The sequence below is a fragment of the Scaptodrosophila lebanonensis genome, unplaced genomic scaffold (assembly GCF_003285725.1).
Source record: "Scaptodrosophila lebanonensis strain 11010-0011.00,11010-0021.00 unplaced genomic scaffold, SlebRS2 tig00000024-arrow-pilon, whole genome shotgun sequence".
NCBI lineage: Eukaryota > Metazoa > Arthropoda > Insecta > Diptera > Drosophilidae > Scaptodrosophila > Scaptodrosophila lebanonensis.
The window spans coordinates 12,686,949-12,709,449 of NW_022060538.1; the positions used below are offsets into that span (position 1 = coordinate 12,686,949).

General features: G+C 39.0%; 3 protein-coding genes across 5 annotated transcripts; 1 reads left to right on the forward strand and 2 right to left on the reverse strand.

Annotated features, from left to right (window-relative positions):
• Window positions 1-82: 82 nt before the first annotated feature.
• On the reverse strand, window positions 83-2,572 carry LOC115622019. The gene is made up of 5 exons (XM_030515875.1): window positions 2,425-2,572; window positions 2,313-2,360; window positions 1,859-2,256; window positions 1,599-1,800; window positions 83-1,529 (listed from the first exon to the last, which is right to left on the reverse strand). The coding sequence occupies exons 1-5, from the start codon at window positions 2,551-2,553 to the stop codon at window positions 396-398; spliced, it is 1,911 nt and encodes a 636-aa protein (XP_030371735.1). The 5' UTR covers window positions 2,554-2,572; the 3' UTR covers window positions 83-395.
• LOC115622021 (succinate--hydroxymethylglutarate CoA-transferase) lies at window positions 2,438-6,143 on the reverse strand. Of its 2 annotated transcripts, XM_030515878.1 has the most exons (3): window positions 4,492-6,143; window positions 4,232-4,433; window positions 2,438-2,618 (listed from the first exon to the last, which is right to left on the reverse strand). In XM_030515878.1, the coding sequence occupies exon 1, from the start codon at window positions 6,041-6,043 to the stop codon at window positions 4,697-4,699; it is 1,347 nt and encodes a 448-aa protein (XP_030371738.1). In that variant the 5' UTR covers window positions 6,044-6,143; the 3' UTR covers window positions 2,438-2,618; window positions 4,232-4,433; window positions 4,492-4,696. The 2 variants fall into 2 exon arrangements, with proteins under 2 accessions (XP_030371738.1, XP_030371739.1); XM_030515879.1 differs by lacking the exon at window positions 2,438-2,618 and having other exon boundaries at window positions 4,039-4,433.
• LOC115622020 (fatty-acid amide hydrolase 2) lies at window positions 3,634-20,873 on the forward strand. Of its 2 annotated transcripts, XM_030515877.1 has the most exons (4): window positions 3,634-3,701; window positions 4,125-4,188; window positions 11,679-11,859; window positions 19,182-20,873. In XM_030515877.1, coding segments are annotated over exons 1-4 (1,686 nt in total). In that variant the 5' UTR covers window positions 3,634-3,700; the 3' UTR covers window positions 20,622-20,873. The 2 variants fall into 2 exon arrangements, with proteins under 2 accessions (XP_030371737.1, XP_030371736.1); XM_030515876.1 differs by lacking the exon at window positions 3,634-3,701 and having other exon boundaries at window positions 4,065-4,188.
• The last annotated feature ends 1,628 nt before the right edge of the window (window positions 20,874-22,501 follow it).

The window sequence follows — 22,501 nt, forward strand, 5'->3', positions numbered from 1 at the left end:
AATTACAACCATTATTGCGAAAATTTAAGATATTCGTCGTTCGATAAGTGTTTTCGTTTTGTCCCGGCAATTAAATAACAAATATGCATTCAAAATTTATTTACATAAATTACAATATTGTTGGTTTACAGATTTTGTACAACCAAAGTCTTAGGGAAACAAAACAGGAATAAAAAGCAACAAATGCTATTTTTAACTACCTCTGCGGCAAGGCTAAGAGGTTGGCGCACAGCTGTGCAAATGTGGCTTATCTTACAAACACCAGCTAGATAAAAGCTAATTAAGATAATACCCTTGGGCTACAACAGAGATACATAGATAAATATTAAAAGATTCCAAACTAGTGTTGTCTTCTTTTATTATGTAAGTTTTAACACCTTTTAGGTGGGTTTTCTCTAGCATTCGCTCTCCAGAAGCTCCTCCTCACCGGTCATTGGAGGCGGTATTTGCGGCTGCGTATTTGCCTCCAATTTGAATAAATTGATTGCCTGTTTTTGTGCCAAAAAGTTGCGCATTTCTGCAAAGTTATCGCGTTCCTTAACCTGCTTGCTACGCTGTTTAAAGGCATCCTCATCAGCTGAATCTGATTCCGAGTCGGATGCCTCACTATGCCTTGCAGCGTCAGTTAAACGATTATCCTGCTGCTGCGAGAGGTCCATGGCTTCCATTTTTCCAAACAGCTCGTCCACATTTATACCCTTGGCTGTAAGCACTTCACGCTCTTTCTCGAGCATAACCTGTCGTATTGGATCGATGCGATCCTTCAACTGTCTGAGGACCGGCTTAAATTTGCCCTTTGTGATACGTTTCTCGAAATTAAGAAGTTCTTTTTCGGGGGTAGGGTACGGCGCTTGTTGTTCGGCTTCATAATGCTGTGCCTCGTTCTCATCGTACATATAGGCATAGAAGTCGTCACACTGTTGCGGCTCATTGGGGTGCTGTGAGAACTCGACGCGCAGAATGCTTTCAGGAAACTCATCATTCTGTGCCGCAGAGCTTGGCGCACGCGCTGCACTACTGCTGGCATCGTCTTCATTGAGTTTGCTATGCAGAAACTTATTGTAGACCAGCATAAGGCGCTGAAAATCATCACAGCAAACGGCCAGCGCATTCTCGATGCCACGCATATTGTTGGCTACAGCCACGAGCTGCTTAGCATTGTCCTTTTGCGCTGCCTCAGTTTCAGTCAGACGTTGCAATGTGACATCCAGTGCCTGACATTCGCCTGCAACGGCGACCATACAAGCGCTCAACTTTAGCGATGAATGTTGTAGAACAGCTATGGGTCCGCTTAGCTGCTGGTGCGTCTTATCTGCATTCAGTTCAGCCAACTCCAATTGCTTTCTGTTGTTCATGGCTATAGCCAGATTCGTAAAATGCTGCTCTTCCTCCTGCACTAGCTGGCGTATCAGGCAATCAATTTTAACCATTTCCACACTAAGCTGAGATATCGAGGGCTGTGTGGTAATCGTCAGTGCTAAGCGTAGTAAATACTGGGACTGCACATATGCAAAAATGTTGTGAAAGTCCTGCAGCAAAACATAAGGATGTAATATTGTTTAGAACCAACACACACATTAGGAAGAAAGTGCTATTACCTTTATGTGCTTCGGACTGTAGTCCGTGACATTATTCTTAAAATACTCGCATTCACGTAGCTCCTCCATGGGCGCATAGTATTGAGAATATTTGGTGGGCAGTGGGTAGTCCGTTTCTAGCTTTCGTGTGGAGTCATACAGTATTTCGGTGACCTCCTTGGCTGCTGTGATGCAGTCCCAAGCGCGCTCTATTTGCCGCGATCTGTGAATGAGGAATATGTTACCCAACCCAGTTACCATCAGATCCATACTGCGCTTACTCAATAAGTTCAGCTTGCTTCATAATGATTATCTCCTGGAAATATGTCATATTCCGTCTGATGCAGTTGCCGAATTCATCTATGCTCTTGATTAGTTGCTCCAGCTTACGTTCTACAATTTTGTTGCGGCAAACAAAGACGCTTTTAACAGCACAGAGCGCGCCAAACGTGCCACTAAGCAGCACAGCCGGCAACAATGTCAGCCGCAGCCCACGTGGTGTTACAAAGTGCTCCACAATTGTACCGCCCAGCAGGAGGCACGCATTGCGCGTGGTCAGTAACTCGCCTCCGGTCACCGGCTGCGTTAATTGTTGCATGCACTGCTCAAGCGCTTCCACGTGGTCAACCAGTAGCCGCTTGGAGTAGAGTATTTGCTGAAGCAGATGGTCTGTTATGGCCTGCCGAATACATGTTGCAGTCTCATTATTAGTATCTAGCCTCAACATTACTTTACCTGTCTTTGCTTTAACTCGTTTGCTAGTTGACGGCGTCCCAAACGTTGCTGCGATGGAAAATTGGGCTGTGATTATAGGGCCAAGACAGGCGCAATTGATTTCTCTATATACCTTAATCTTATCCATGATTAGTCCGTGTTTATATGCTGCAGTCAACCGCTTAATTCCAATGCATAACTTTTTTGCATGCAAAGTGTACAGAATAGAGATGGGATGAGGTACTATCGATGTTATCGACATTACTTTTTCGCACTATTATCCGTTTGCCAGGAAAAGGTATTCTTAAACTTTTTTTTAGTTTAAACCTATGCAGTAAAATTAATAGAACAAAAATATTTTAAAAAATGACAGCATAACTTTAATTAAAATATTTTTTTAATTTTTGGTAAATCCGTAAATGGATATAAATGTATGTATGTAATAAAACTAGAGATAATAAAAGGCTGTTTTAGAATGCGAGGTGGCAAAGGATTTCAGAATTCAATAATTTTTTGTTTTGGTAAAATTTTAAATTCTTGTTAACTAAAGACTAAGATTGTTTAATATCAAAATTACTGAAGTTGTGAAATCTTACCAATAAATACAAAAAACGAAATGAAAAGCTCAACTAAGTTGGCAAGTCCGTTCGTGCGGTTAACAACTAAATTTGAATTCGAGCATTTCGTTTCCTCATTTGACTAAATATGGATATATAGTCAAAAAACAGTCTCACAAAACAACCCCATTGCTCAAATTAAACGTAATTAAAGTAAGAATGCAAGACCATATTATTTGTATTAACTAATGTAAAACAACAAAAAAGAAAAAACACAATGTATACAAACTTATACTATGTATTATATATGTACATACATTTACACCTAATGTCTATGATGACATATGGATGTATTTATATATGGCAGCGGCATATTTCAAGCCACTCTGGGTATAAATATACAAATACATAAATATTTGCATATTTACAGACAGTACTTGTTGTAACCAACCGATGACATCAAGAATAGAACTCCTTACGTAGTTGTAGGTGTAAAATTCGCACTTCAACCTTAAGGCGTGATCGGACAGTCCCATCCATCGGTTTGAAAACTCGCAGCCCCCAACATTCATGGTTTATACAATTCATACACCAACAACAGTTACAAAATCAAACAAAAATCGTACGCCGCCTAGTGTATACGCGTACTTACACACACTGTACATTCATACATATGTACATACTACACCTGTATGTATGTGTATGCATACACACATATACATACATATACGGTAACAATCCCAGAGACAACTAGCGCTTTTCAGTTATTGCTTTACAGTCGCTTGGACTAAGTGCATAACGCGGCGCACCGCAAAATAGAGATCGAGTTCAAATCCGTATAATCGTCTTAGAAGTGAGAAATATGCACTATTTATGCTCAAAAGTGGGATTCCTGCAACTTATTTGGAATTGTAATTGATTCGGTGGAACAGCTGTTTACAGATGCACCATATAAATGACGTACATAAATATGTAGTGTGACCATACGAATTAAGAAATCAACCTGTTGGCTGCCTTAAAAATTGATTGTAAGGATGGCCGTTTTCACTGCAGAAAATTATTGGGCCACCTTAATATTTCATTTAAACTCCAAAGTATACTGCAGTTTATTGAAACTTTAACTTTCTAGTTTATCCGTTCTCTTTGAAAAAGTAGATTAATATAATCCAAATCAAAAGCAGTTGCCGGAATACCACTAGTTTTACTGTTTTACTTTATTCGTTTTGTTTTGTTCGCATTTACTTTCATTGCCCTTGCCTGCATGTGGGTATGCCAGTGTCGAATGTGCTAAAATCGATAGTCGCCTATTTGCGGCTGCAGCTGAATGCTCTGAGCTTCATGTAAGTACAATTTACCAAGAGGGAGAGGGAATGGGGGCGTCACCTTAAGGCACACTGGCCTTGGCCAGGGTTCGAACGTCGGACACTACACGACGCACATACTTCTCGTTATTGAGAAAAACGCAGATGAACGCAATCCATCCGACAATATTAACGATCAGTAGTAACATCAGGCCATAGAACATTATGATGATGACCTTCTCCCGGTGGGAGCGCTCGCTCCAGGGCACATGCTCTCTGGAAAACTAGATGCACAGCAGCAGCGCCTCTATATATAGTTCAAGGGACCAATAAGTCGCTTACCGGCATTTCCAGTGCGTTGCTTCTTTCTTGTACTGGAGAAAATTTCCCCATTTAAAACAAAAATGGTACACTAGGGATTTAAAATGACAAATGACGCTGTGATTGAGATCTAAATATTTAACTTCTAAAAAGCTCATTCACATAATGGAAAAATTTGAAATAATGACATTCGTTGTTGAGCTTACGTTTCCATTTAATCGAAGATTTACTGTACAATACCCTGACGCCGCAAATCCGCAATTTCCGAGGGGCTATACTCCAAGAGGTTTGCCAGCACTTGGTCAGTATGTTCGCCCAGCATGGGTGGAGCTGTCCTCGCATCGTTCTGAGCCTCACTATAGACCACCGGTGGTCCCACAACCTTAACTTCTCCGCTCTTTGCATGTGGCAATGATTTCACCAGACCAATGGCATTGACGTGATCGTCCTCGAATACCTCGCGTATGCTGTTTACTGGGCCCACGGGAAAGGGTGCTTTATTAAACAGACCCATCCAATACTTGGATGTATGGCACTCCAATATCTCAGTTAGAATCCCCACCAGCTCGGTTCTGTGCTGCACACGATTTGTATTGGTGTTGAATTTGGGATCCGCCGAAATGTGCTCGATCTCCAGCAGTCGACAGAGCTCGACAAACTGCGCGTCACTCCCGGCGCCGATTGTTAAATACCCATCCAAGGTCTTAAAACTCTGGTATGGCACTATGCTGGAATGTGCTGTACCCCAGCGTTGTGCCTCACTACCGGCATTAAGATAGTTGCTGGCCACATTGATCAGCATGGATATTTGAGTGGACAGCAGGTTGACCTCGATCTTCTGACCACGCTGCGTGCGCTGCCGCTGATAGAGAGCCGCTAATATGGCGCCATGTGCGTACAATCCTGTAGCTATATCTGTAACAGCCACTCCCACTTTGCTGGGCGGGCCATCGTGCTCGCCCGTTATATGCAAAAGGCCACCTATGGAAGCTGCTATGACGTCGTATCCCGGGCGTTTGGCATAGGGTCCCGCGGATCCATAACCGCTAAGCGTGCAGTAAATCAGCTGAGGTGTCATCTCCCTAAAATGCTCATAGCCCAGTCCATAGCGCTCTAACGTACCCGGCACATAGTTTTCCACGAGCACATCGCTCCGCTTGGCCAGTTCATAGATCAGCTTCTGGCCGCGCTTCAAATCTATGCAGATGCTCTGCTTGTTACGGTTCACCGGCAAGAAGTATGTGGAGTCTTTGCTGTGCTTAAGGAACGGAGGTCCCCAATGACGTGCCTCGTCCCCATGATGAGGTCGCTCCACTTTAATAACCTCAGCGCCCAAATCTGCCAGCACCATGGTGCAGTACGGTCCGGCTACAATACGTGTAAGGTCCAGGATGCGCACACCTTTTAGCGGATGACGGTCAGTGGTTTTATTCGTATCTCCGCTATCATTGTTGTTCTTGTCGCTCTGACTGCTGCAAGATCTACGATTGCTGCTGCTACTGTTATTGACTGCAATCGCCAATGTTGTCCGGCTGTGGCGAACAGCTAGGTGCTGGAGGCGGCGTGTCAACATCACGGATAACGTGCGACTGCACTCAACAAAGCCTATTCTGTTTTGATTTAATGTTTGCGTTTATTGCGGTGGGTCTGTTCGCAAGTATGTATAGCTTTATGGAAAGTTTTCGGAGCGACTGATCAGAGCGGCAGCTATGATTGCTGGTTCTATCTATTCTCCCTATTTGTCCACTCACGCCATAGCTTCATACATACACATGTGTGTGTGTGTGTTGTTATCTATCTCTCAACGGTCTCTTCGCTACGCTCTTTTCCACATGAATTCTGCACACAAATAACATATGTGTGTATGTATATGAACATGACCATGTAGTGGCGAAGGCACCAGCCATATGGCTAAAGCACCGTAAGCTAATATTAGAGCTTACATTTTTAATTTAAATTCAGATTTTAATTTGAATTGTTAAGATTTTTTGGAAATTCGCATTGAATACAAGCAGTTATGTGAATTTTAATGTTGAAATTCATAAAAAAAAAAAAATTTTTATACTCTGTACGTGAAATGTACAAGAGTATATTAGGTTTGCGCAAGCTGAAAAATGTAACAGACAAAGTATATATATTCTTGATCAGCATGATAAGACGAGTCGATCTAGCCCTGTCTGTCCGTATAAACACCTGGATCTCAAAGACTATAGGAGCTAGAGACACCAAACTTTGCACAAAGATGTGTTTTGATTCCCCCTACTTTAATTTCTATAATTATTCTATGCTTTATATGTAAATTGTATTTCAAAGTCGGGACACCCGAATTTAGCTTCTCCACGTGTTTACGTTTATTGTTGTTTGGTAGAAAAAAGAAAAAACTGTTTTTCATTTTCTCAAAATAATATTAATTAATTTTTAATCACGCTGGTCCCAAAATTTGTTAAGTTGACCATTAATTCGTACGAGCAGTATACCCTTCACTAAAAAGCAGAAGGATATAATGTTATTGTTGTGCAATTTTGTATCCCTAATAAGTAAGAATGGTAGACCACTTAAAACCACTTAAACACACAAATTTTGCGAGTTTCGTCACTAAGTTTTTTTCCTCGTCATGAATGTTTTTCAATTATTATCTAATTAGTATGCTCATATGTGCGTGTGAATCTCACAAATCCGTCCAAATATTTATATAGTTATTGTTCAAAATTAAAACGTTTTCTTAATCGCACGCTCTATGACCATGACTTGCATAGTTAGGATTTATTTCTCAATAAAAATCAAAGGCAGAAAGCACTCTACTTCACTACAAGTTTCCAGAGCTGTGAAAGAAGACTTTGCCCAAGCTGAAGACACATCCCTTACTTTGCAGCCAAACTTTGCTTACGTATTGCTTTCGACCCATATGTATGTAGTTCCCATTGTTCGTTGAGACACATTCTATGACAAAGTGAGAAGCTTTCATTTTAACTATATTTCCACTGGCCTTTAACCGCAACTTTGTTATCTTGAGGTTTGCAATTAAGAAAACCGGTTTAGAGCTCATTTGCAACGGATAATTGTGTTCAAATTTCAGCTCCATTGGCGTCAGCTGTGCGTTCATTATAAATTAATCGGAAAATTTCTAACCATAAGTCGTTAGGAAATTTGTAAAAAGTGTTAAAAAAGCCGAACAAATATCAATCATAATGTCGATAAGGACGATAGGTGCAGAAAGGCAATCTTTTAAATATATATTTGATTTTTTACAAACCGATTCTTAAGTCAAAGTGTTGAAGGAGAAAGATATTTACTTTTACACCATTTTTAAAAAGGAGTTAAATGCAAACTTCGAATCCCCATTTTAGCAATTAGTTTCATGTTTCTGGAAGAAGCAAGTCTGCCTTTTAAATACTGACCCGTGGGTGTTCCCACTATCATAGAAACTACAATCCTTTCTAACTTTAGAAGCTTTGATGTTTTTTCGGTGTACAGAGCTGGCTCTAACACACAAATTTGTACTTTTGCAGCTCTTCAGGCCCCTTAATCGTTGTAATTAGTGGCATACCGTTCCTTTTCGGATTGAAGGCATGCGGTAGTTCCCTCCCTTGCCAGCTCCCTTCCCTTAAAGTGTTAAGAAATCTACGGCTGATCTTAAGTTCGAAAAATTTGAAACAAGTAAATCATTTGATCCACAAAAATCTTAAAGTAGCACAACTTACATCCCACCTATATCTATGTTAGATTTGATTTAAGAAATAGAAATTGCTTTTCAATATCTGAAATGGGTGTTATGTAGTAGCCGTAGAAATAGTATTATGACACAATAGATAATTGAATTACTTAACCATTATTGTGCGACTTTCGATCCATGCATTGTGTAAACAATAATTTTCCAGTGCTACCGATTATGTGATTATATTATTTATATAGTATAGTTGAATATGTGTTTTGTATGATTTTTACCTTTACTGCCCATGCGGAACTTAAATGGTTCTATATCCATTTGGCGCGTACTTAACCATTTAAATTAGCCGCAATAGATTTCAAACTGTGTTGTCATTAACCGCTAATGGCACGGCAATTAAAAAGCAATTTTATTGTCATAGAATGCTGGAATGAAATGTGTGCACAATTATTTACAAACATATTTTCTCTCCCTGGCCATGCTGACCATAATTATAAGGCGCTTTAAAAATGTTACTTTCAGCCCTCGCCATGCCTCTGTCGTTTGTATTTTGACATAAAAAACGAAAACAATATAGGCGTTGAATGAAAACAGTTAATTCCCATTTAAGTTCCATAATTTACGATGTGCGTGTGCTTTGCTTAAATTAAAGTTCTCAAAATGTTGTAAACAATCATTTAGAGAGAAGTTGCAATTAGCTACTGTCGTATAAAATAAATACATTGCTAAACAAACAAGGAATACTAGAGTCAAACGGGCTCAACTTTTGAATACTCTGAAAAATAAAAAAATAGAAATATTTTTGAAAAAACTAACTTCCTTTTCATTTAATGATCTATTCACATTGCCAAATTGAATTGATTTATGGAAATTCTATAATAGCGCGGAAGTCGGGCTTGAGAGAAACTGGATAGCAAGTTTGGTTTTAATAGCTCTTATACTTTCTCAGATCCTCTCAGACAGACGGACATTTACATTTATATCGACTCGTCTTCTCGCTGATTAAGAATTTATAAACATTGTGCGGTCTGCACTTTTAAGTGCAAATTCAATGTACTTTATTGAATTGGAATAGAAATACATACTACAGTCGACTGTCGTTAATTCGAAACTCGAGGGGCTCTTAAAATATTACGACTTATCGAAATATTAAATGGTTCAAAATTTGTGAGAGAAAACAAGTAAAAAAGCTAAAGTCGGGTGTCCCGAGAATTACGGGAGTTACGATTTGCGGAGGAGAGGGGGGAGGGAGGGAAATTCCAAAATACACATTTTCTGCGTATTCACATAAGGCATCTGGGACTAAAATTTGGTGTCCCTAGGTCTTATAGTCTCCGAGTTATAGGCGATTATACGAATGGAAAATCGGGAAAGCCCCCATAGGGGGGAAGTGGGGGGAAATCAAAAAAATAAAACAAACTTCCACAGCGTACACACATACTTGTAAGGCATCTTTCGACTCGTTTGGTCATGCTGATCAAAAATATATATACTTTGTGGGATCTGCCACACCTCCTTCTGCCTGTTACATTTTCAGCTCCCGCAAACCTGATATACTCCTGTATATTTTATGTACAGAGAATAAAAAGTGAAATTTTGGAATCTCAGACACGGTAAGGGAAGATTTTCTAGCCAGTCCGGTAAGCTATGTCCCGTCTCACAGCCGATCATGGTCAGAGACTTCGGAGATGGCTGAAAGGAGATACTTTTATTAAAGGAAGAGACAGTTCAGTTGAGAGCAGGTGAAAATACTCATTATATGGTGAGCATAAAACCCGAAAAGGATTGTGCGATGCATAATCACCTACTAAGGAGAAGGGGAAGATAATTTCTTGTCGTTCTGGAAGGAACTGAGAAATTAAGACGACCTAAAAGGAAAGGAGAATCAACGCTACCGGCAATCAGTTTGTGGAGAAATACAGCTCTAAGGACAGTCTTCCGATTCGCCAATGAAGGAAGGAAAATGGAGGAATTGTTTCTGAACAGACTCAATTCGATCCTCTTGGCCGGACAGTAACGGCTGGCCAATTTTTGTCCGCCCAAGGGGAGTGTCCGCTTAAATACTTTATACACCGATCGAATGCTTTAGAAAAAGTGTCTGCCGAAGAAAGTGTCCGGATAAAAGAGGTGTCCATTATGGGAGTTTTCACTGTATATAGATAAGCTGTAGCTGTGAATTTTGAAAAAAGAGGCTTCTAACTGCAGGATATTGGTATTTGCCGAGGACAGTCACATAAATACATAAAAGCATATACTCGTACATACTCGTCTGTATGTATGTATGTCAAGTTCAAAAGCCTGCGATTCGTAATTGGAGCTTAGCAAGAAATGCGGACAGATAGACAGATACTTCCACATAAACAAATTAATAGGTACAATGACGCAGATAAATAAATATGTATATACATAACTTGCAATTAAACTGACACTTAGTCAATGTTAACTAAGTTCAGTCATTTCCTGAAGAAAATGTGAAAAGCAAATGGGGATTTACTGCTGGACCTTAACACAATGCTAAGAGTAGGTGCGCACTCTTAAACGTGTTAAGAGCGGCGCACTCTAGCGTGTTCTCTCTCTCTCTCCCTCTATCTCTGCTTGATAGCCCCCAACAAGACGAAGCAAAGCTCCGCTTAAATGATTTGGCACAGCGCTGGCTTCGGTTATTTGCTCAGCACGCGCCGTTCGAGTCACAGCGTCGTTCTTCCATCGCCAGCTATTTGTAAATACAAATATATACACACACACACATATATGTATGTGCAGACAAAAAAAGTGCAGCTTAGAAATGAATTAATATTCATGTTGGTGTGATGATGTGATAAGCCGCCGCCACAACAACAAATAATCGAAAATAGAGCAAAATGAAAGCCGGAGGAACATTGAATATGCGGTCGCTCCGCTCCGAAAATCAAACAGAAGTGCAGCCGAAAACTAAATACGTTTTGGGGTTGTTGTGAAAAACTGGTCGCAGTCTCGCAATAACAACAAATCAGTAAAAACCCAAGCAAGCCGAACAGTAGCCAGCTTTGTAGTGTCGTGGTTATTGTGGATGTGGATGTGGATGTGAATGCTTCGATGCAGCAACAAGATGCAGACCAGCCCAGCCCAAGAAAGTGTTGCAGCAATTAGCTAACTGACCATTCAGCATTAAGCGGCGCTCATTGTTCGATACTGCCAGTTGCCAGCTCTCAAGTGAATTGTGCAACAAGCGTCGCAACAACATTCAACGCAGTTGCTGCTGCAGCCGCGGCGGCCGCAGAAGTTGCAGTTGCCAACAACAGCTGCAAATTGCGCAATCCTGTCGCGCACTCGCGAACCTGTTCATCGACGTCGTGGATACGTGTGGAATCGGAATCGTGGAATCGTATTGTAACCGAGTCGTGCTATCGTTTAAATCGAGACAAAAAATAAACATATGTACATATAGACATACTCGTTCGTAGTTTATAAACCTAAACATATCTAAAGTATCTAGTATACTTTTTTATTGACCCAGTTGTTACCACTAAGCCGTCAAAATTGCTGTGCTACTTTGTTCCAGAATTCTGGGATACATCATGCGGCGCTTCTTGCGTTCGGCCATGATTGTCTTCAGTTGGTTCGTAGTGCCCTACAGTCGTTACACCAACATAAAGGTGCTACGGCGAAAGCTGCCGCCCATACGCAGCCATCTGCTGGAAATACCTGCCGTTGACTTGGCCAAGCTGATTCGCACCAGAAAGGTAAGTTCAAATTGAATACCATACGAACCGAATCAACTTGCACATATATACGCACTATTTACGTATGTATGTACGTAGCTATTGCCAAGATACGAAAGCAACAAAATCAGCGCCCCAATTTGACTTTGTCTAACTATTTCTTTGCAAAACCACTTTGCTGGGGCTTGCGCAAAACTTCAATCAAACGTAATCGTGTACAACAACTGCAAAAACAACAACAGTAACACCAACAACAAGAAAAACAACAGTAGTGCCAAATAGCTGGCAAAACCTTACAAAATCAATGCAGCCGGCTATGCGAAAATTCTGTGAGGATTGGTTTTGTAAATGGCACTGCTTGACACTGCTTGCCACTCCACTAAATGGATATGGGTGGGAACCTTATGAATGGTTATAAGTGCCTTTGAATTAATCCGCTCGAAACGAAATTAATGAAAATTTTTAATGGGCATTAATGCATTAGGGTAGAGTCTCGAGTGCAGCGAGGCATCTTCAAATGTTAAAACTTCAATCAAATCGTGTAAGCAACAATGCAACTATTCGAAAATTCTGTAAGGATTGGTTCTGTAAAAGGAACTGCTTGACACTGCTAGCCACTTCACTAAATGGATTTGGGTGGGAATTTCCGCTCGAAACGAATTTGATGAGAATTTTAAATGGGCATTAATGCATTGGGGTAATTACATTTTAAATATAAATTCCAAGAGTCTCGAATGTAGCGAGGCATCTTCAAATGTTAAAACTACAATCAAATCGTGTAAGCAACAATGCAACTATTCGAAAATTCTGTAAGGATTGGTTCTGTAAATGGCACTGCTCGACACTGCTAGCCAATGGGTAGGAATTTCCGCTCGAAACGAAATTAATGAGAATTTTAAATGGGCATTAATGCATTGGGGTAATTACATTTTAAATATAAATTCCAAGAGTCTCGACAAATGTTAAAGCCGTAAAGAATCTGTCGCTAGCAGAGCCTGAATGCCAGGTTCGGGGACTGAAATCTTACTTTAATATATTCAGACAGATATGCTGATGCAAGCAACGGGTAAAAATATAAACTTGCTCCGCTCGGTTGGCAATTCGTGGGTACATCTATAGTAGGTAGCTAAAAAATTGTATAAACTTGTATGCACAGATTAAATTGCGCACTGCTTTTAATGTTATTTCGAGATTCCTGCTCAAATTTCGATTAACCACAAGCCAAGACGAGCATCTACACCGACTTGGCCAATCGCAGAGATGTGGCCTAGAGAGTTTCAAGCGACTGACTGTGCTCGGCTTATCGTACTTTATAGGTAACCTCAGACGACTGACAGCCAATTAGACATTACCCGGCCATTTTAATAATGCGTACATTTAACAATTATACGATATGCATCTCTATATGAAACATTACGGCCGTCTGTACCCCACCAGCACCGCAACGGTCGAAGATTTATAGACATTTTTATTTGCTACTTCCAAAGCTACATATGGGTACAAAAGTATACAGACAGTATATTAAAAACAAAGGGCAATTTTGGAGCTCGATGTTCATACATATGATACATATATACATATATATGTATATAGTGTATAAAGTTTATATTTTATTGCACGTTCGTCCGTTGCATAACAAAAATGTTGCTCGCTGTTTGTTTTGGCGCGCGGTGTTTATGAAAGCCAAAGTTATTACTTCATATATTTTTTTAATTAAAATATATATTTTTTATTACTATGAGCTTCATTGCCACACACCAAGTTTCAAAGCTGCATTGAAACATTGCTGTCAGATGCGCTGTCCAGTTGAAAGGCAAACATATATCCCGGCCACTCCAATCTAACATAACCCATCCATATCCAGGGAAGAAGAGGAAGAGTGAGCACACATTTTGTCTCCAATTTCCAGGGTAGAGCTTACCAAGGAGTGCAGAAAAACTCGAGTAGCTAGATGAGTTACCAGATCTACATCAAAGCTAAATAGAGCGTTGGTTGGGGACAAAATTGATTCCACGAATCGTTAACTCTGTCCACATGTACTTGTATCTACACACTATATATTTACATATGTACTTGTATGTACGTGATGACCAAACTTCGGGTATGTAGGTTGTTTTTTTTTTCTAACCCTCTAAGCTGGCCCCAAAAATGTGTCGTCTCATGAAGACGGGAACATTTTTCTTAATTGCGCGCACTTACAAATTGAAATTTATTTAGATACATATTTCACATTGGAACAATGAAATACATACGTGTGTATATATGTATGTGTTGGGCAGATTGCTTCAATTACATGTTTCTACATGTACAATGCATGAATTTAATTACAGATATATAGTATAAGTCTGCATGTCTTTGTGTGTGTTCAAGGCATAATATTTAAGATGCTTGTATATAGAGCTTTTCCGAAACTAAGCCAGTGTATGTGTGACGATCCAAAACGCAAGAGAAAAACAATACATACTAAGAAGAATGAGACTTAGAATATCATTAATGAAAAGGAAACTGGTGAATATCTAATTTTAAGCAAAACAAGATTTTCTTCACATTCTCAGCATAGACGAAGGCGTTACACCTGGTTCCAGAAACAACCGTGGAAAAAAAGACATTGATCATATGCAAAAATAGGTGATTGGTTCCTTATCTCTAAAGAAATATTTATGCAATTTTTAATTTTCAAACCGTGTTAAATCAAAACCATGTAAAAACAGAATACTTGAAAACGAGAAGAGTCCAAAGCAAATACTGGGGGATTATCTGTAAATACATGTTTGAAGCTAGGGTATACTGATGAGGATCCAAGTATGTCTAACTGCTTTCCAAAGCAGTGCAGCATTACTTGACAACTTTCTTCTACAACTTCCTTCCAGACGTCGAGTCACAGATTAAAGTACAATTATTCTGTTGGCCTGCTCTGCCAGAGTACTCCAATCAGCGGTATTTCTTCACTAACATTTGAAAGCATAACCTTTTCAATTACAAACACATATAGCTGCCAATCCATGCTATATTTGATGAAATATATTCGCGATGCATGAAATGAAATTTTAGCCCAATTCATAATGCAATTTCCGTCTTGTTTTTCCGAGTTTTATCTGACGAGTATTCAGTTCCAGCATTAAGCACGCTTTTCAATTTGTCTGACCATGCCACTCACCAAATTCTATATCTTAAAGTTGATAGGGACTGGAGAAGGGTATTAATTAAATTTGCATAAATCTGAAGCTTAAAAAATGTTTAAACATGTAATGCACTTTTAGCCAAATACCAAGCATCAACCGTCCGCTTCTTTGAAAATGAATGCAGCAATCATTTCTTACTCAAGCATTTTTTTATTTATTTATTTAATTGACAAACTATGCAGTCCATGTAAAAGAAAATAAAAATTTTATATACATATGTAAATACATAATATATACATAAAATCAATACAATAGAGAACCTAAACTAAATAAAACTAAAGAAATAAAAAAGCCTATAAAAATGACAAAAATGTCTAATAACGAATCCGCAATTTTTAAAAATCCAGCGCCAAAGCAAGTTAGGACGTAAAGAAGCAGTGTAAAGCAGTGACAAGCAGTTTTAAAGCCTTGCTGTTGTTATTTGGTTTCAATGGCCTTATTATCGAATCTTTTATTTAGTTTCATTTTATTGATAAAAAATAGAATTCAAATTAAAATACTTTCTAGAAAAGGTGTGCAATTAATTCCGCTACTGTCGACTACCGAAAAAATAGAACTTTAGGGTCGTTCAGCCACAGGCTACCAAATGCCAAAAGTGCAAAATGCAAAAAAAAAAAGATTGTCATGCACAGTTCGTTAGCTTTTCCGTTTCTGAAAATTAAAATGTGACCCTCGTACAGAATCGTCGTCTGTGTTTCCGTCTGTATTTCTGGCTGTTGATGCTTGTCTGTACATACATACATACGTAGTATGTACATAAGTACAAGTATATATATAGTATGTATCTCTGTATTTTTAAAAATTAAACAATTGTCTTCGTACTTGAGTCGCACAATTTTGGGCCGTATTTTTGTTAAGCTGCCGACGCTACTGCTGCTTCTTTTTGGCTTTTAGGGCACGTACGCTATAATTGACGTACATATGTTTATACTTACATACATACCTACAATGTACATACATACATAAATATTAATTTGTATCTGTGTGTCGCGATTTCTTGGCATGTTTCTGTTTTCCCAATGCTGCCAGAGCCAAACAACAACCACACTAGCTGTAGTTGGCGGCGCCAGCAACGTGTTTACTCAATTGCACATAAATACATACATACATATTGTATGCATGTTTGTATGTATGTATGTACATTGTCATGACTAGCATTGAATGAATCGCTGGGTTTTCGATTGCAGATTTCGCGGTAGTGTTTCATTGTTATTGTTGTTGTTGTTGCTGATGGATGCTGTCAGTGCCACTGTTGTTGCTTATCGCAACGCACACACATACATACATATACACACATATATATATATGTATGTACAGTAGAAATCGCGTATAACGACTTTGTAACCGATAGGCTTCGTAGGCGATATTCCCACAGATTTCTTCGTTTTTTAATAAGAATCCATATCCAAATTTATTCAAACTTTTTTTTTATAATCATAATAGAATAGGATTCATTTATTTATAAATGAGAGTTTAAAACGTTGTTGATCAAATAATAAAATGAAAAGTTAGTACGAATACTCTAAAATTTATTCAAACTTTTTTTTTGATATTCATAATAGAAGCACAATAAGTTTTATTTATTTATAAGAGAGTTTAAAAAGTACTTCTTCAAATAATAAAATGAAAAGTTACTATAAATAGTATATTATTTTTAATTGACATGCCCTCGATTAGACTTGTATTCATTAAAGAGCTCAGTATGCTATATAAATATATGCATGTACATACAAGTATACATATACATACATACATATATGCTGCTTTTTTTATAATATCAGTCAAACAGATAAATTTACGCGCAGTACCTCAACAACATAGCATGACCCTTCATCGACCTTATTATGTTTTTCAATTGGAAATGATTATGATAATCATTAGTTTAAACAGTTCATCAGTTTAAGCACCTAACAAAAGTATAAATTTTCACTAATATGTTCAAGCTTCTTCACTACTACTTTCTTCTCAACTTCTTTGGTCAGACACAATTTTTTTGGCCTTTGTTTAGGCGAACAATATCTAATATATTTCGGCTTTTTTCCTGTAAAAGGCTTACAGATAAACAGACTATTAGTTTTTATGAAACATTTAAAGGGGAAGCACAATACTCCTACAAATTAAAAACAGTGTTGGGAAGAAACAAAATGTGTGTTAGCCCTGCCCGTATTTGTACAGTTTGGATTTTCAATTCATTTTTGGTTTTGGTCGTTGTAACTGATAGCAATTTAAATTAAATTGTATGGTAATTATGGGCGCTATAAGTAATACATATATATGTAGTGGGGAAAACGAGCTTCAAAATTTGTTTGTCATTTTTTCAACCACATTTTTCAACCGATCGACCTAAAACTTAGTTTCCAAAATTAATAAATGAATAAAAATAAAACTGCATACTTATTTTTTTTTTTTTTCCTGGAAACTAAATAATTGGGGCTTTCAAGAGAAAACCGCGTCAACAGCCCATAGCTGCAACGGTAAGAGCTAGAACGCTGAAATTTGGGTTCAAGTATTCCATCATAGTGTAAGTGCGCACTCAAAGATGCTTTTAGAAAATTCAAGCTCCAAAGGGGGGAAAACGTGCTTGAAACAATTTTAGTTATAGTGGTCATTGGTGTGTACGTTTAACCAAATATTTTGGCAAGAACAAAAATGTAACGGACTACTGAACAATTTTTTGTCAAGAACAGAAAATGTTCATTTAAATACCTTCCTACTGGTAACTAATAAGGTGAAAACATATGGGTAGGTCATGCACACAATTTGAAACATTATACATCGTTCTAAGGGAAATGTCGTTATAGGCGATTTCACTGTACATATATACTAGCTTCGGCAGGCATCTTTGTCGTTGTTGCTCTGAAACCCACTCCTGCTGCTGACTAATTATTTGTAGTTGAAGTCATTGAACAAATCAAGTAACCTTAATTATATGATGATGTATGTATGTACATTAAGCTGATCTTTGATTCACGAATAAAATAAATAAGGGTTGTACAAGTAAGCAAAAAAACGCACCATGAAGGATGTGACCTAAAAATATTACTTATCCGCCATGTATTACATATTCTTATATAGCATGAAGAGTTCCATCTTTTAGAGTTTACTCTCGAATCTGGATAAAGGGATCAATGGCTTGCCGTCATTTTAGCTATATTGCGAAGTCTGAATATATTTATATATCTTGAAAAGTATAACCTTGGAACGACAAATCTTATACACCAAACTCGGTACTAGTTTTACTGCATCACCTATGTATCTCTGCTAGTGAAAGAAGTCTCCTTGTATATGAAAAAACTCAGATTGATTTACTATTTACTCTTTGTCTTCAATTCACCAAATCACATTGGGTGGTGTTTCAAACATTATGCTGAAAAAACTTGCAAGACTTTTGGACTCAGAGGAACTTCCTTTCTGGTTTAATCAATCGAATAGAGCACAGCAGAATATCATAATTTTTAAAACACATTGCAAATTAGTGTTATTTTTAATAATAAAATATAGTGTTTGTTTACTAAATAGGAGTAGCGATTAAGATATTGTCTATTCACCCTAAATTAATAATCATATAATAATCTTTAACGTCTTCGACTCCTGAACTGATGATACTCATAAGTCAGATCAACATCACATGACATATACTCTACATTTTTGTAATTCTTATTAAAAACGCCCATCATACTCCTACTTCATAAGTTATAAGGCGAACATTAAGAATGTCTTTAGGTGTGGCTTTTGAAAATTCGGCTCCCAAGTGGGGGAAGTTTGCGGATAAAGATAAAGCTGACTGCAATTACTCTCAATAAATGGCCATAAGCTTAACCATTAAAGTCAGTTAATACTTTCAAATACCTATGTACAATTAACTTTCTGGCGGCAACTAAGCCCAACCAGATTACTCATACGCTTCGTATAGCGTATTGTGCACATGTCCGAGTGGCCTTTATCGTTTGTAGGCAATTGGCATTGCCTGCGAGTTTTTATTGATCTTAATTTAACATAAATTGGCTTTGTTGTCATTCGGTTCTCACAAACAATTAAGCGAGTCCGCAACAAAAGCAATTCAACGCATATCTCTCCTGCTAAGAGTCTGCTTGGAAAATCGAATGGAATTTACTTACCCTGGTGAATTGATAGTTATCTATTTATTTATTGATTTTCCAGATCAAAAGCGAAGAGGTTGTCGAGGCGTACATCGAACGGTGCAAGCAGGTAAATCCACTGATCAATGCCATTGTACAGGATCGCTTTGAGGAGGCACTGGAGGAGGCGCGCGAGATTGACAGCGTTATTGCCATGGGCATTAATAGCGTTGAATCAATGGAGGAGCATACTCCGCTGTTGGGCATACCAGTAACCGTGAAGGAGAGCATTGCGGTCAAGGGTTTGACCAATCAGGCTGGTCGCGTTTTCAAAAGTCCCCAGATAGCCAAATCTGATGCGCCTGTTGTGGAGCAGATCAAGCGGTATGGAGGCATCATTTTGCTGGTTTCAAACACACCCGAGCTGTGCCTGCTCTGGGAGACGTACAACAATGTGACGGGCCAGACAAAGAACCCCTACGATTTGAAGCGGACGCCGGGTGGGTCTTCTGGCGGAGAGGCGGCACTGCTGGCTAGTGGAGCCTCTCTTTTGGGCCTCACCTCAGACATAGGTGGGTCGTCGCGTCTCCCTGCCATGTTCAGTGGCATTTGGGGCCACAAACCGACGCCGTATGCGGTCTCCTTTCGCGGCCATCATCCGACCAGCGATTTCCCCAAGTGGGGCGATTTCTTCACCATAGCGCCGATGACCCGCTACGCAAAGGACTTGCCGCTTCTGCTGAAGTGCATGTGCGATCCAACTGGTCCCAAGCTGACGCTCGAGAAGGAGATCAGTGTACTCGGCATACGCTTCTTCTTCATGGATAATGACGGTCCCTCTGGCATGATGCGACCGCTCAGTCGTGATCTGCATGCCGCGATCAACCGCGTCGCCAGCGACTTCAATGCAAAGCGCGTTAACATTCGAAAGATGAAGTGGTCCCTGGACATCTCCCTCTCAGCCATGCTGACCATGAAGAACATCGAGACCATCTACCACAAGACCGAAGAGGGCGAACAGCCCAAGACCGTGTGCAAGGAGACGGTCAAGTACTTCTTTGGCTGCTCGGACAGCATTCTGCCGTCGGTGATATTCGGCCATCTGCAGAACTTTATGAAAATCTTACCGAACTCTCGGCACAAGCACTTAGCCACCATAATTGAGGCGCTTAAGACTGAATTCAAGGAGTTGCTCGGCTCAGATGGCGTGTTCCTCTATCCGACGTTTCCGAACACGGCCCACCAGCACTACCAGATCTACCATAAGCTGCTGGAGCCCATGTACATGGCTATCTTCAATACACTGGGCCTGCCCGTCACCAATTGCATGATTGGGCTCGACAGGCGCAACCTGCCTATGGGTATACAGGTGGTGGCCAATCCAGGCCAGGATCACCTCTGTCTGGCTGTGGCGCGTGAGATGGAGCGCCGCTATGGTGGCTGGGTCCGGCCTCCTTCCGAGGACAGTCACGGTGGTGGTGGCGGTGGCGGTGCTGGCAGTAGCGGGGGGAAGCGCGGTTAGTTATTGATATTATCCATGTACATATGTATGTATGCCCTTTGTTTTATAATACATTTAATTGTTGTATGCATTTTGTTTAAGCCAACATCACATCACAACACATCACATTCTAGTTCAATTTGTTATATGTACAAGTATTAGTGTTTGAAGAACTTTGTCGAAAAATCATGTTTCATTGCATTAAATTATTGCTCCCGAACTTTTTTAAAATTCGAATAAAAATATCGTTAGATATACATATCTCTACCCTAACCCTGATATTGAAATTGATTCTTCTAGTAAATAAGTGCTACACTTAATAACACTAATCCAACTTAAAGCAAAGTAAGTACAGGATTTAAGCTCCTTGGTCCACGATGTACAAATGCAAATGCCGAACAACTCAAATTTATGAGAGTGTTGTTATTTATCTTTCCATGAATATTTTTAAATATACTTGTAATCTGATATTTAAACGTGATTTCAAATTATGGGAGTCTCTTTTCAATTTATTTCTGGTTCTTGAGAAGTGCTGTCGCTTAAGTTCATTTTGTTATTTATACTTTCAATGAATATTTTAAAATATAATCTTGTATTTAAACGTGATTACAATATTTTTGACATTTTATAGAAAATTCTACGAAAAAATGGGAGTCTCCTTTCAATGTATTTCTGGTGCTTTAGAAGTGCTGTCGCTTAATTTCATTTCACAAATGCATGTGATAATTAAAGTCTCTCTATATAATATAATAATGCTGGTTCAAAAAAAGAGAGAGAACGCCACAGTCGAAACACCCTGTACCCAGACAATCTTCCGTCATAGCAGAAGCAAAAAGAGGAAGAAGAAGAGCTAACAACTTTTCTAAGAATCAACCGATTTTGATGAAACAAAAGTAGATAATATATTATTATATATTAATTATGCATGCAAAGTTTGTTTAATGCAGCTTCTGAAATGTGGCCGGTATTGATGAAATTCTGTAGCGGACGGAAGGGGGGAAAATTCAAAAAAGTAAAATAAACTCGTATAGACTAGGGACTAGGAGCGTATGCATGCCAAGTTTGGTTTATGTACTCTCAGCCGATTCCGAAATCCAGGCGTTCATCCAGAGAGACAGACGGACAGATCGATTTCTCTCGTCATGCTGATTCAGAATATATGTATGTATATACTTTATGGGGTCGGAGGTGCTACGTTCTGCCTGTTACATACTTTGCACAAACCTAATATAGCCATTTTACCCTACGGGTACAGGATATATAAAGCTCTATTCCGTAAGTTCCATTTCTAAATTTTATTTAAAAATTGCAGTCTTTCTCTTTAGTGCTGGTTCTTGGGAAAGGCTATCGTTTAAGTTTGCTCAAATTTGCTTAAGTTTCAGTTTCTCTACCAATTTTAAATGAAAAACTTGCTTTCCAGGTGAAGTGTCTTCTCAGACAGTAGATTTGCTCAAAATATTAGAATCTCCAATCCAACAATTTTAGAAAGCTCTGACAATGGCTAACGGCTTCTAATTACAGGAAAAACTACTTCCGAACGAACACCATCTGTGGTTAGAAATAAAATTCAGAGTGAGGCAAAGAACGATATATGTATGTATGTACATAGATACAAACATATAAAGAACTGTATGTACCGATGTAAGTATGTAAGTTTGTATGTGTATTGCGTAACATTTGAAAAGAAGTTGACCGCCACTTTGAATTGTTGTAAGTTTCTTGCACAGAACCAAATGCAGCAGCAGCCTCAAGCTAATAATAAACATAATAATATATTATGCTTTAAACACGAAACACCAACAAAATGTGTAGTAAGTAGCTACAAACAATGTACATACATGTTTAAACGGTTCCACCTGACGGCCACCACAGAAAATATAAAGCCTTAAGCCGTGCTACTG

Bases quoted from the DNA above. Each gene is read 5' to 3' on its own strand.
- LOC115622019 (XM_030515875.1), bottom strand. From the start codon at position 2,553: ATGTCGATAACATCGATAGTACCTCATCCCATCTCTATTCTGTACACT. The intron at 2,257-2,312 runs GTAAAGTAATGT...TGTATTCGGCAG, and splicing joins ACGAGTTAAAGCAAAGACAG to GCCATAACAGACCATCTGCT. The intron at 1,530-1,598 runs GTAATAGCACTT...GTTTTGCTGCAG, and splicing joins ACAGTCCGAAGCACATAAAG to GACTTTCACAACATTTTTGC.
- LOC115622020 (XM_030515876.1), top strand. From the start codon at position 4,118: ATGCCAGTGTCGAATGTGCTAAAATCGATAGTCGCCTATTTGCGGCTG. The intron at 4,189-11,678 runs GTAAGTACAATT...ACTTTGTTCCAG, and splicing joins CTGAATGCTCTGAGCTTCAT to AATTCTGGGATACATCATGC. The intron at 11,860-19,181 runs GTAAGTTCAAAT...TTGATTTTCCAG, and splicing joins AGCTGATTCGCACCAGAAAG to ATCAAAAGCGAAGAGGTTGT.
- LOC115622021 (XM_030515878.1), bottom strand. From the start codon at position 6,043: ATGTTGACACGCCGCCTCCAGCACCTAGCTGTTCGCCACAGCCGGACA.